This window comes from Neodiprion lecontei, chromosome 6 (genome assembly GCF_021901455.1).
Source record: "Neodiprion lecontei isolate iyNeoLeco1 chromosome 6, iyNeoLeco1.1, whole genome shotgun sequence".
NCBI classification, from domain to species: Eukaryota; Metazoa; Arthropoda; class Insecta; order Hymenoptera; family Diprionidae; genus Neodiprion; species Neodiprion lecontei.
This window is the reverse complement of record NC_060265.1, coordinates 10669179-10684469: the sequence shown is the minus strand read 5'-3', so window position 1 is coordinate 10684469 and position 15291 is coordinate 10669179. Positions and strand designations below refer to the sequence as shown.

General features: G+C 42.6%; 1 protein-coding gene across 4 annotated transcripts in view; it reads left to right on the top strand.

The window, feature by feature from the left end:
• LOC107225356 overlaps positions 1–13024 on the top strand; it is a 73974-nt gene extending 60950 nt beyond the window's left edge. For 3 of the 4 annotated variants that reach the window (XM_046742776.1, XM_046742778.1, XM_046742779.1), the window contains 5 exons: positions 6597–7175; positions 7262–8884; positions 9629–9727; positions 10125–11582; positions 11751–13024. In XM_046742776.1, the coding sequence (XP_046598732.1) occupies positions 6597–7175; positions 7262–8884; positions 9629–9727; positions 10125–11582; positions 11751–11776 (3785 nt within the window). In that variant the 3' untranslated portion in view covers positions 11777–13024. The remainder of the gene's footprint in view (positions 1–6596; positions 7176–7261; positions 8885–9628; positions 9728–10124; positions 11583–11750) is intronic. The other variant, XM_046742777.1, reaches the window with a different exon arrangement.
• The last annotated feature ends 2267 nt before the right edge of the window (positions 13025–15291 follow it).

Below are 15291 nucleotides of genomic sequence, written 5' to 3'. Positions count from 1 at the left end.
CGTCATTCTATGACCGAACCCCCTGTTCCGCCGTTTCGACATTACCGAACTCAATTCGCCCCCTTTGATATAGTAGCGACTACCGTACTAATTGCGACCTCGTTTGAAGCAGTGTGGCAACTCAGGTATGCAATAAATGGCTCGACTCGATTGATCCTTTCACGAAATCACAATGTCGGGTGATTCTGCCCGCGGATATCGTCAAGTTGCTAAAAAAATCTCTCGTCTACCGATGTACCAATTCGATTCGGAAAAGTTCGCGCGCGTTTTTCCGTTCATGCTGACGAATCGGTCGACCGCGTTACTTGTAATACAATCGTTGTAACGGAGCATCTGCCAAGTGCATGGTATAAGATAAAGCTCGCGATGACAGGTGAGTCTGTTAATTTGGAGCAGACTCAACAAATCGGCGCATTCATAGATCTTGTAAGATTAGAGTTAAGCTCGTCGTCTTAGCCGCAGCCTATCTACAGAGGGGAGGTAACAACGGTAATTAGAATTTTCTTTGTCACGGGCTTGTTCGTGTCAGGTTATGCGGCAGTCACCGCAGCGGCGTTTATTCCAAACTCGTAAGTTACAATTACCAAGAATTTCCGTTTATTTTTGGCGTCTTCGCCGCCACCTCCTCTGTATAGTTTCGCCGCTTGGTCAAAGGTGATAAACGGCCCCTGCAGGACGACGAGCCGTTGCGAAAAGAGATGCATAGGAGAGAAACGCGAAAATGAGAAAATGAGAAAAGGGGGCCATAACGCGCGTAATTTTGACGGAAATAACACCGACCAGTTCTGCTCCTCTGCTGGAGACAATAAGACTCAAACTGTACCCTTCCCGATCTGAGAATAGTTTAGTAACCAGACGATGCCCATACAGTTTGCAGTTCACCCTGTCCGCACTCGAAAATCTAATTTTGCGGTAGTATCCCGTGTGTGACCGCTTCGCAAGCTTACATACATATTGTATACACGCGCAAATCTGCTTGCACATAACCGTGTCGTAAGTGCATAAATCTCGACGTAAATGTGTTATGTGATTCGAAGGTGCGGACGTTGAACGTTTGCACGTCACGATTCGTACTTTGATTTAGTAGTTCGTAGAATTTTTTGCCAATTGCACGAATTACTTTTCCTATACGCTGTCTTGACTTGTGAAAGAATGATCGGTTAGCGGTAATGATTAAAACACTTTGCCGACACTTACGCGAGCTCTCGTTCGTTTCTGTGGTTATCGATGATACTTTTTGCGATTCCATCGTTTCATCGCTTCGTATGTACTTGACAAAATCTTGGACCAAACGAACAGTTGAACCGGATTCAGCAGAATTTGACTTATGATAAAAAAAAAAAAGTCAAACAAAAAAACCGTGTAAAACGCTAATGACGGACAAAACCTGTTTCGAGAACACGAGTGTCGTGCGTTTCGCATACAATTTACCTTTAGTTTAATAAATATATATTAGACATCGAATAAATTTCAGCAACGATATCAATATTTCTGCGCATTAATATATTTCGCACTAAGTGGTATACCTACTAGTTTTGAAGCATATAAGATATTCGGAGTAATGAGCTAGCGAGTATCATTGCTGTGAGTTTCTTTCTCAGGTTTTTTTTTAAACCTTTATAGTGTTTGATGTCGTTGATTTGTTGAAAATAGTAATAACCGAGGCCAATGGTTCCTATAAATGGATGGTAAAAATTATTTAAATAATCCATAGCATGCATCCTAAACGGATTAGCAACAATTTCCTGCGCACGTCGTTATAAACCATTACCATATATCACTCAGAATCATATATTACGTCGCGCTGAAACAAATGTTGTCCAATGGGCTAATTTTATTATCATATTTTTTATTGAGGACGACTAGCGAGTTTTTGTAAATCATTACCGAAAATTCGTTCCTTTTTCTTTTCGCTAAGATCCCCGATATGCACGCTTCGAAGAATTTGGCAAAGGTGCGGTGTGGAACGATTAAATCGCTGGGAACAAGCATCGGCATCGACGGGAGTACACCGTACGGAAAACAATATTGTGACAAGCATCATTAAAAAAAGTCCGTTGGGATTTTTCGGTATTTGGGTCCTCGTTGAGACTGAAAGGCCCCTCTTGGCCCCGGGGCCGCGGATTATGTACAGGGGCATATATGTATTATACATACGCGCAGTACACATTATATTATATCGAAAATATACGTTCTTAAAATACATTATATGCTCAGGGTCGATTTTATACATATGTAGAGCACCACACGTACGGCTCGCGGTGTAAGGAACTTTTTATAAAGGGTTATTCAGCCGGGGGCCCACGGATTAAATGATAAAAAAGAGAGACCCCGTTTGAAATACGGGCCTTTTCAGAGCAGCTTTTTCAAAATTTTAAACCCCTTCGCCCGGCTGCGCGAGTTTTAAGAACCTAGAATAAAAGGGGTTTCGTTGAAAGAGGCACGTAGCCGTGCTGCTGCTGCTTGCTGCTTGCTGCTGCTGCAGGGGCGCGGGTGGGGCGGACAACTGGAAGAGGAAGAGGAGAGGAGAAGGGGGGGGGGGGGCGGAGAGGCGACACGGAGGGGATCACGGGACCCGAGGTTTCTCATATTTTTAAGATTTGCCCTTTAAGCCGCATCACGTTTTTCGTATTCTTATTTAAAATTAAGTCTCGTCGCACGTGGGTGGTATCAGCATTAGGTGCACGAGGGCATAACCCACTCCCCGATGCACCCTGCACCGCCTCAAGGCGACTCGACGTACTTCAACACCACGAGCTCGGCGTATCGCACCCACATTCGCCGTTTACTTCACAATACGAACACTGGCGGTGATCACATGTGCAGGTGTTGCAGCACGCCCGGCCCTTTTCGCGCTTCTCTCGCCATTCAAGAACAATAATTGAAACTTGCGCCCGCAGGCCGTGAGGCGGGAATCGCGAACGGTAATTCGAACGCTCTTTGTTCTTCTCGATCGATTTAAATCACTCCGCGAGTCAGTTACGCGTTATGATCTTTGAAGAAGAAAACACGCATTTCGGTCAATTGATTGACTAATCATTCGTACTTCCCTGTTTTTTTTTCCCCCTTTATTTCTGTTTATTATTAACTTCGATATGTAAGGAAACTTCTTAGTTTGAAACTAAATTCTTCTAACAATTTTTAAGAATAGCAGTTTGCCAGCTAAGCGACTTACGATGCTTGGTTGGTTTGTACGGAAGGCGTAAATGATGCAATTCTTTTTGAATTTGTGATATTTCTACGATCAATTGCGTCGATATTATTATTAATGACCATGTGAGCATAGAGAAAGTTGGCGTAGCTGGTGTAACACGTGAATCTAGATATTTGATAAATCGTGACTCGAGCGCAGACGTCGTTCGTGTTTCGTATATACTTTCGCAAAGGTGATACAGATATGTATAGGCATCTATAATATACCGGGGATATTTGAAATCGGAACATGTACACACGGACTGTGCGAACATGAATCTTCGGGTGAAATATGGGCGAAATTTTTTTGGGTCATAAGAGAGATTATAAGCGTAGAAAAGGCGAAGCTGCAGGTATATCTCAACATACACCTATAAGGTGCATCGGGGAATGGCGAAAATTGTGAAAAAGGAAGAAACTGTGATCCGATTCGGTCGGTGCGTTACGCATACACCTTTGCTGCAAGTACGCACGTGTATAAGTATGATTCCCCCTTCGCATATTTGGAGGTCCCATGCGTCTGCCGGAGAAAAGTAATGCTCCGCAATAATGCAGCGCTCCGCGTCTCTCTCTCTCTCTCTCTCTCTCTCTCTCTCTCTCTCTCTCTCTCTCTCTCTCTCTCTCTCTCTCTCTCTTTCTCTCCGAGGCTTTGAACGGAGCGACGTGCCTCGCTCTTATATCTATACCGGCGGACCGAACACGAGTGAACATCGGAGTCTCTCCCATATGTGCGGGGATATATGTATCTCGCATACACGTGATATACTCACGCGTGTACGCAGCGCGCTGTGCGCAAACGAACGAAGGACCGGCAGGACGACGCCGCAGCTGAAGAAATATTCGACAATTTTTAAACTCGTTTCTGAACGCATTCAAACTGCGCCAAATAATTCCTGGAATCGAGTTCGCGACCGTTCGCGGCTGTTGCAGCAGTTCCTTGCAGATACTTCGACACGGGTCCGCCTGCGTGCGGTGCAGCCCGCGATTCCGCATAAACGAGAAATTCTTACCGCGCAAGGCGACGTATCGGGGTTCATTTGTTATAACGGAAAGGGGTGTGGATACATGCGGATGCGTCCGTGTTGAGAACTCGGTTGATTCAGATTGTCCGGCGTTCCTGTACCTCGGCGGGTACTTAGCCGGAGACCCAGAACGCGATAGCCCTTCTTCTTGTTCTTTCCTTTTTTTCCTCCGCACGCGGGCAACTTTTTCATCATCCCTACTTTTTTTCATTCTCTTTATCTTTTGCACTATTTTTAAAACCCTTTTACGGATCGAACCCGCGTCAAGCGACGTTTTAATCGCGTTTTGCGGAGACCCCGGGAACCGGAGGGGGCTAAATTGGTAGAAAAACAGCTTGTTAGCCGGAAAGCGACCGGCATTTGTTTCAATGTCGACCCGCGTGTTTTATCGCGAAATTCTTTCACCGAAGGTATAAGGTAGGTAGGTATACTTGAAACTCTTTTTACGCGCACTTGTACAACGGCGGAACCAGCGTGCAGAAATGACTGTCGTACAGTCATGAGACCGCTTGCTCTAAACCGATCAAATGCCGTTTCGAGCGGTACGTTCATACCATAAAACGAACCGTCGAATTACCCACCGATTCGAAAATTCGTTCAAACTGCAGTCCAACTGCTCAGCTGAGCCGAGTCGCGAAATTGCTCTGAAACGATTCGCGAGGATCGTTTTCACGGACGGACGGATCGCAATGGTTTTCATTTCAAGTACCAGCGCCCATATGTGCGATACACTTTTTTGCTCTGTTCCTACAATTACCTTCGACTCATATTCGTTTTCTTCCATTTTTCCTGCCTGCATTCTCGCCGCTCTTACTCTGGCTTCGCATCGCTCTCGCTCTTATTCCATTTATTTCGCGGTGCCCTAACAACCAGTTTCGGGGCCCTCGATATGTACGGAACAAGCCCGCTGCCCCGGTGTCTTGGAGGCGTGGGTCGACGAACGGGGTCCCCTCCGCTCATAACTCTTGATATGTGTATCGGAAATTGTCCCCTCCGATGTGTATCGCTGCATTGTCGACCCATGCAAGCGGTAGGTACTGGCATCTTCCGGAGGTAGCCGCGCGCGTTGTGCGCTCGCCTTTTTGTCCCTATTTGGATCTGCTGCAAGCTACTTACCGACAAAATCGTGCTCCCTGCGGTCGATCAAACAACCCCTACCTTATTGGCCGCGTAAGCGACTCACCGATACTGGTTTGTATGTATCTGTTGATGGTAATGTGCCTATTACCTTCGCGCATTCAGTGTCGATAACGTAGCCATCTCTCAAATTCAAATATCCCTGCTATAAAAACTTGCAGAAACACAAAAGTGTGAGGGAATCCCCGAACCCGGGTGACCTACCATGCAAAAAGTTCTTTGAAACTATGGTATACTTTGGCGATACATAATGAAGGCACAATTAATAATAAGTGGATTCTATTTAACTAGGTAGCCAGCTAAATTTACTCTACATTTTCCAACTGTGAGATTCAAATTAGCGTCGAAACTGGGTCCGTTGCCACGTGAAAAGCTTGGCCTCATTTGTTTTTTCTTCTTCATACCTTGGCCTACAACTTCGCTCAACGACAAAGACAGTGATTCAAAAATAGCGATTCTTTCCAACCGTAAGCCATCCGCATACCGAGTGAATCACGATGATCTGCCTGGGTCAAGAAGCATTCCATTTATGGATTTTTAAATATTAAAGTCTGATTGTAACGAAGTTTTTTCTTGTATTGTCATTAGATTTATCTGTTCAAAAGTTATACACAGAAGATAATAGTTATACTCGGATGCCTTCTAAATTCTGGTTTTATGAGTTCATGCTTCCATGTTCGATTAGATAAGAAAGTTATAGTTTCAGAAAAAAACACTTAAAAGTTGCCGTATTCGTATAAAATACACTCGTCTTGTTTTTAACAATTCACTTTCTTATATTCAAGGTCAGGTAATCACATCCGTATAACACCTTTTGCATTCCACATAAACACGACTGTTGGTAAACATTCCATTGTTCTTGGTGAGGAGTGGAGGGCATTAATTAGTTCAAAGATCACAGATATCTTGACTGGCTCGAAATAACCTGCGAACATTCACTGGTTTCATAAAATACTGAAATCCAAAATCGACTGGAAATTTTTGGATGTGACGATTAGGGTAGCGTTACTTCAGAAAATAATTAATACGTTTCGGTTAACTTGAAAAATGAGGTTTTTTTCTTTGACAATCTTCTATTCTGTGTACAGAATAAAGCGTGAAAATATATTTTTAGACAGATTTTTTCGTACATTTTCGTTCCACAAAATTATGATGAAACTTTAAACTTTCAACCGCGTAGTTTGTCCATGTATTTTGAAATTTGTATACACCTCCTGAAATATGTTCGTCTGCGCCTTGTTTCAGCACTGTTGAGGCAAAGCATGTCCCCGGTGGCGGACCCCTTGATCGGCAGCACGAAATCTCCAGTTCCTCAGCCAATAATCGATTACTCGCGATACGTCCGTCGGTATACGTCCGGCCAAGAATGCGGTAACTCTTATTGCAAGGAGTTGGGTTGCAGAGAACATTTCCATTGTCTCGACTGCAGTGGCAGGGTGTTTGTGAAGAAGGAGGAAATGATAAGGCACTTCAAGTGGCACAAAAAGAGGGACGAATCCTTGCAGCACGGGTTTATGAGGTATTCGCCAACGGACGACTGCTCGGAAAGACACCCTGGCCGTGCCTGTCCCCACAACAGAAAGCAAACCCACTACCACTGCATCCACGAGAACTGTGACAAGGTTTACATATCAACCTCGGACGTTCAGATGCACGCCAATTATCACCGGAAAGACTCTGCTATCATCCAGGAAGGTTTTCAACGCTTCAGAGCCACCGAAAGCTGTGGCACGGAGTATTGTCCCTTCGCCGGTCAGCGCACAACTCATTTCCACTGTCGCCGACCCGGCTGTCGATTCACGTTTAAGAACAAGGCCGACATGGGTAAGAGTCAATGTTACAAAAAACCACGTGCCTTCGACACAGGTAATTTAAGGTGCGATGTTTATTTCGCTGATTGTTCTTTTCAGAGAAACACAAATCGTACCACATCAAGGATGAGCAACTGTCCCGCGACGGGTTCAAAAAGTTCATGAAGTCGGAAGCCTGCCCGTTCGACCAGTGTCGCTTCTCCAGGGTCTGCAACCACATCCACTGCATCAGACCGCACTGCAGCTACGTCCTCCACTCGTCCGGTCAGCTGTTTTCCCACAAGCGTAAGCACGAGAGACACGACTCGGAATTGGCCTACCGGAAGTACAAGCAGGCGGGAAGCACCGGGATCCGACCTCCGAGTTCTTGGGCTCCGGAAGATCTCGGAAGTCAGAGTCTCGCGCTCAGTTTGAACGGGGAAAGTTCTAACGAGGGGAGAGGCTCCCCGTCTTACTTCTCCTTGGATGACTCCTTCCAGAGTGCGAGCGACCTCGCCATGGACCTGACTTCTTCAGCTTCCGGTCCGCCTACGGGGAACTCGACCGTCACCACGATGCCGAGCTACTCCGGCGAGCAGCAGCAGCAGCTAACTCCCGTCGAGCTAGCGTACCTGGCACCGGCCACCGCGGACTGCCCTTGTCAGCTGGGGCGGGATCATCACCACTGCGGCCTTGACCGCTGCGGGGCGACGCTGCGGGACCCGAGGGAGGTCAGGGAGCACCTCAGGGAGCACGAGACTCAGGAGAGGATAACCGACGCGTACTTCGAGGAGGGCGGTTGCGAGGAGGGCTGTCCCTACATGGACAAGGAGAAGCACTACCACTGCAACTGGGACAATTGCCGCGAGGTGATTCTCGCCACCGACAAACCCTTCCGGAGGCTGCAGCACTACAAGATACACGAGTACAGCAGACAACTGAACCTTTCCTCCTCGTCTCACCCTCTATCCTCCGACGTCACGTTGACCCACCTGACCAACATCGACGCGATGTTCAGGCGAAAAAGGGGCAGGCCGCCGAAGAACCGTGTCATCGAAATATGGTCCGGCGGCGACCCGGCTACCCAAACTCACGACTCACCTCAGGCGATTTTCACGAGCTTCAAACTACCAAAGCCGACTCCGTCGTCAACCCCGAACACCCCGACCGAGGAACGCGAGGGCAGTGTATCTCCCTCGAACAGCCTCGGCGAACCCGAAGGATTCTCAACGTACAACGCGGAGTGCTGTCCCGAGGCTGTCTGCGCCCTCAGAGCAACGAGGCATCATCACTGCTCCCAGCCTCGTTGTCATTTTTCGACGGACCGTCCTGACCAGCTCCTTATGCACAGCAAGGACTTTCACGATAACGTTGACATTTTGCCGGGGTTTTCATTCTTCGACAAGATGATAGACTGTAAGCTCAACGGCTGTCACAGCAACCGGGTTAATCGTCATTTTCACTGCACCAGACCGAATTGCGGATATTCTTTCGTACGGTACTCGGCTATGGCTTTGCACGAGAAACAACACAGTAATTCCTCAAGCCATGGTAGCGGGGGTACGAACGAACCGGAAATTAGCGAGATTAGCCAAGATATTAAACCGCGAATTCAGGTGAAAAATCCTGCCGAACTAATTGACAAGCCGGAAGAAAATTTCGTCGAGGAAACTAGCAGGACCATCATCACAGCTGACGACAAGGAGAGAGAGATACCAAGTCCTGACTCGAGCAAGACTACGGGTGAGTGAAATCTCTTTTTGAGAATATAGGGTATAGTTTATTATGCTCTGATGAATTAGACACGTTTTTTTTCTCGATATGTATAGTTGTATTTTCAATTTTAGTAGTGGCTCAATGAAGACATGTATTTTTTTTCTTTTTCTTCACCAATTATACACACGAAATCAGAAAGCATGTACATCATCTATTGCACGACATATAGCACCGTTATCAACTACTTATGCATACCTACTACACCAGATCACTGATTTAGATGCCAGTATTTTTAATGAAGCCCATTATACGATGCCGAGGAATAAAGGTATGGAGTGGGAAATAGGAAAACCTAGGAAACGTAATATCACAAATCCTTTTTCCGCTCGTCTCTTACCAATAGACTCAATATCTTAATAACCCACATCTGCAAACTATCACAAGCCATTTATCATTGCGCATACCCATATCATTGCTGAATCATTTTGTCTCTTGGTAACAGCCTACGCCTGATCTCGCCAGTTCGTGAACGAAAATCATTTTTCCCACTTCATTTTTCATTGCTCATCATCGAAAGGCCTCTACCAAATACCGAATTTGGTCATTCCTCGTTTTTTTGCACCCTCCATCTACCTCACTTTTTCGACATTCCATCGCACACAATGTATAATGGGCTTAATTGTTATCGTTTTACTTTCTCATATATCATGTGGTGGTTGTATTATAGTGGGCGGTATTTGAAGTGTTGGTTGTTTGGTTGATTGTTGCTAGTGGTGAGGGCGGCAGGCACCTATTATCCGGTCAGCGGACCGCCGATCGAAACGGCACATCCGGGCGCCATGCTATCCATGCGAGCTTCCGGTCATCAAGGTTCGTGTCTGACGTTTTGCATTTAGAACTCCGTATACCTACGTTTCCATTACAATCAATAGTAGATACTGTGTTTTTTGCTCCTTCTACACACATATATATATATATATATATATATATATATATATATATATATTTATCTCTGTCTTTGTCTTCTTCTTTTGCATAATTACCGTATGTGCCTATGTAGGTACAGAAATACAGCTGATCTCGCCACCTTGACGATTTATATTGATCAACGATTCATGCATTTGTCATTCGGTCAGAAATAATTAAATGTACCAACAGAAAAACACCTCAAAGTGGTGATTGCAGCTGCCAGCGTCCAACTTCTGCCTTCTTGTCATCCTCGACAGAGCTACACCCCAGTAATATCCATTTCTTCTCTTGTTTACAGAACCCCAAGCAATTCCATCTACCAGTTCTTCACCCCACACTCTTTACGGACCAGAGCAGAGTTGTAGCCGGCCATTTTGTAAGCTGAAGCGTAAAAACCATTATCACTGCAACGCGTGTAACCAAGCATTCTCGGAATTGGACAGACTGGTGGCCCACATCGCAAAACACTCGACTGGGGCAATCTTAAGCCAACAGCAACATGAAGTGGGAAGTAGCGGCCAAAACTCGCAACTTCAGAGAGACGCGATTCTGAATCAACAACAGCACGATTACCTCACCCAGTTTTCGGTGCAGAAGCACGAATTTATGGCGCAAAATGCCCAGATTGCTCAGAACGTACAAAACTTTCAAAACATGCAGAGGCAGATCCAGCAAAATCTGACAATGAGTCAGCAGTCGGCCAAGGAGTGCAGCATGACGAAGTCAGGAGACGGTGGCAATATGAACCAGAGGATAGATCAGTTGGCGGCGGCGAGCGGAACCAGCGTTAAACGTGAACCAGCGGAGAGCAATCGCGAAGAAGAAATGATGCATAACGAAAACGGCCAGGCGCAATCACAGTTGATGAATCAGACGCAGTCCCTTCAGCAGCCGTCGATTTCTCAGGGCTTTGAGATTGACCTTAGCCACGGATTCCACTTTCCTAGTCCAGCGGTCATGGCCGCGATGAACCAGCAGTTCGCACTTATGAACCAAGCGTTGCCACCCTTCCTTCAGCATGGCGGGATGTACGCCGGTACTCCGGGACTTATGTTCGCCCCGGGTCTGCCCCCGGGGAACTTTTTACCGCCTTCCAGAGACGAGAACCCATTAGCGTCGCTGGCGGCGAACCTGAACCTTGGTGGTAAGAGGTCCTTGTCTCCCCCTGATAGTAATTCACCGGAAGCGAAGAAACAAAGGTTACATCATTCGATGAGGATGCTGAAGGACGAGCCCGTACCGGAGGGTTACGTGAGGTTCAGATTTAACGAGGACTGTCGTTATCAGCACTGTGGATACCGCGAACACCAGACCCACTTTCACTGTATGCGCCAAGACTGCGGTTACTCCTTTTGTGACAAGACGAGGTTTGTCCAGCACACCGCGCGGCACGAACGTCTTGACACTTTGATGGGAGGTGACTTTCAGCAGTACAGAGCAAACGTACCTTGCGGTAGGCCCCAGTGCGCCTACACCTCTTCTTTGGGATCGATGCAGAACAAGGCGTCGCACTTTCACTGCTTGAAGTGTGACTTTGTCTGCACGGACACAAACAAGGTTGTTGCTCATCGGAGACAGCATGCTAAGTTAGATAGCATTGCCGCAGCTGGTTTCCAGAAATTCACACCCAGCCAACCTTGCGGCGCTGTACAGTGTCAACACTCCGGAAAGCAGACCCATTACCATTGCCTGCAGTGCCAGTATGCGGTCTTGGGACTTGCACAGATGTCAGCGCACAAGTACCGGCACATGGATGGCTAGTATAGCGATTTGAATAAATCCGTTGAACGGCTGATATAAATCGATCGAATTCAACCTTATGTGTTCTGTCGAATACATGTATATATCCCTAAGGGTATATCCGTGTATGAAGCATACCGTGTATAGAGGCTCTTAAAAGACTTACGAATATTCGCCCCCACAGACGGCGAATGCTTGGACGAGGGGTGACGACGACCAAGCATCTGCATCGGCGTTGCTGCGCTGGTCGATGTCAGAAGTATGGACTATCGAATGGTGTAAGAAACAAACAAAAAAAACAAAACATCATACACTAACAGACGTGACGAGGGACGAAGGAGGATCAAGATATTGAAGAGCGAAAATAAACGTTATAAATATATAATATAATATGACCTTCCGGGGAAAAAATTTTTTAAGACAATAAGATTATCATTGACGCGATATAGCTTTAGCATGAAAAAAAGACAAACTTTAATATTTAATAAGTATAATAATGTGTAACGTTGTAGAGATATTTACATGGAAGTGTCGTACTATACGGTTTTAGACTCGTAGTGTATAGTTAGTAAAATAGTGAATAGAATTATCATCGAAGGATGAGGCGTAACATACACTGAATCAAATTACTTGATCAAAAACAAACAAGTCGAATTGAATATTCTTCGATCGAGGAAATGACAATTGATTGGAGACGATGGAGATCACCGGACAGACCTTACGATGCCCAAGGTGAAGTATGAACAGTCGAATAAGTCGGTCCGGATTTATACAAAAAGACAAGGAAACAAAAGACAGCCGTATTTATTTTAAATCGTAGATAATACGAAATATGTATATCATAATAGATGAACTAATACTGACTTATGATCATTTATATATTATCGTACTAGATTTATTTCATGGATTAAAAAATCCACGAGGTAATAAAAATATTATTGTATTACGAACAGTATTCAGAAAATTAAATAAAGACTGCCAGACGAAATGAATATGAATAATATTGAGGAGGTGAGAATACGAAACGCGATATACATGGCAAAATGGAAAATTATTATTATTTTTTTTTTTTTAATTTTGCGAAACAGTATATAACAAGAAAGGTATACTCTGAAATCTAAATCAATTTCATATACTGTGTTGATCAGAGATGAAAAATAAATTTTCTAATATATTTAAATAAAATCATTGATATACACTGTAGGTTTCTTGCGTTGTTTCTATAGGATCATGCTCAAGCGAAACAATATTCTGTACATTCTAGTGTGTAGTTGATGTATTTGAAAGTTGCATGTTGTATGTATACCACAGAATTATAATTATATCGTAATATTGTATCACAATTGTAGGCACGGCGATTATTATTACAAACAAAAATTTTTTTTTTTTCAATTACCGTTTTCGAAAAGCGATTGCGACGTGTGAACAAGACTTGGTGAATATATAGTGTTTTATAGTTTCAGTCTTTATTTTTCTGCCTTTTTGTTTTTGCAAACGGTCGGAGCTATGTATTTATGTATTTGAAGTGAACTAATTAGGGAGACAGACACAGTTTTACATGTATCGCAGATATTTTTTAGATATATAAAGCTAGATATGTGTATACAACTGAATACATACATATATCTTTCTGACTCACATTAGGGTGCCTTTAGGGTGGTAACACAGTTAGAACCGTGCCTTAGCACCGAGAAACATACATACAGAGATGAAAACGAACTTCTGGCAACTTGAGACAAATAATCTGAATTTAGTGCCTTACACGACAAGAAAAAGTGAAGAAAACAAAAACAAATTGTGAAACGAATAAGGAAATGAAACACGTGACACACCAAATCTGTTTTAAAACCGACAACGTAGGTGTTATGTAAAATTTGTCCTATTTCTCAGATTTTTCACTGACTATTTCCTATCATTACAACTTAATGAATAAAATGAAACTACGTAATCCTGTTGAAAAATTTATCTGTTTCTCTTGTCCGTCCTGTTGAGCGGAATTCACACAATTGTAATGAACAATATAAATTAAAAAAGTTCTGAAGTAAGCAATTATCGGGTGTTTGATCGTCGTATCGTTTAATAGAGAACCGTCAAACGAAGGTGAAAAAAAAATAAATGTGAAAATTACAAATAGAAGAAACGTGAAAATAATAGTCTAATTATATTAATAGTAGCATTCCATAGGAAGTACACACTGATAGTCATCCATCCTAGCCCTTGGCTTACAATTTTCACGCAACAATTGCGATAGTAGTAACTTATACGAATATATATATAACCAGTAATCGCGAAGAAAACGGGGGAGAGGAAAAAAGAGAAACATGATGATGATGATGATAATAATTATAATAATAACAACAACAACAACAACAACAACAACAACAATAATAATAATAATAATAATAATAATAATAATAAAAACAAAAAAGAACATGTTAACTGGCATCGGATCCGTGCTTAAAAATGGAAGTCGTAATCACAGAGGGCTAGGCTAGCAGCCATACGAGTGCCATACCACAAATAATAATAATAATAATGATGATAATAATAATAACAATAATAATAATAATAACGAAATAAATATACTTTTTAGAGAGAGAGAAATCCCTGTAACATATTTATTTAGCGTGTAGATGTATGCATGAGATATATATTATACATATATATATATACATATATATATATATATATATATATATATATATATATATATATATATATATATATATATATATACACATATATATATATATATATATATATATATATATATATATATATATATATATATATACACACACATATATATGTATGTATACATACACATATGAGTATATAGGTGATACAATAAACACATGTATAAATACACCGTTAATTAATATTGTATTTCAACTTAAGTAACAAAAACGAACAAATTCATTCATAAATACGATGCAATTGTCAGGAAAATTGAATCGATTTTTGAACGTAACGTGAATCGATGCCTATGATACGCCCATTTGTATCTACGACACTTACGACTACCTTAGATTTGAAATCAAGTGAATTACAATGTACTCTAGGTTTATTCAGAATACAATGTAAGATCATTAATATTATAATATTTACCGTATGGATGTATAAGAGAGAATCATTATATAATTTTATCCCTTATTAATATTGTCTATTATTATCTATTATCTATTATTATTACTATTATTATTTTAATTTTATTATTATTATTTTATTATTATAATATTATTATTATTAATAATAATTGATAATATTCTCTAAACCTATTATTGAACCACACATCTTATGTAGCTGTGATTTTGCTTTCAAAAAGTAAAAATTAAAAATATTTATAGCAAAAGAAATCAATCTTCACTGTGGTCGCTCGATTCGATATCCCTGTAAAATCAACTTTGCCAACCACACGTATTGTCCGTAATAAGATTTTGACACATCAATGTGGAATTTCGAGTTTATGGAAGTTCGAGTACGCGTAAAGGCAGGATAAAAATGAGTTTTATCGACCGTTGCTAATTCACAAGTTGCCACGATTACGATCGTGATGACGTTAAAATTTTTTTCTTTCCGCAAACAAATAGCAATTATCTTAGTTGTTTAGATATTGGTTGACACGTAGAAGTACTAATTCCAGTTTCCAATTGACGCCTGAGCCACCGATACCTGTGTATTTGTGATGAAAACCGCGTCTACAAAATGCTGATGCAAATTTATTC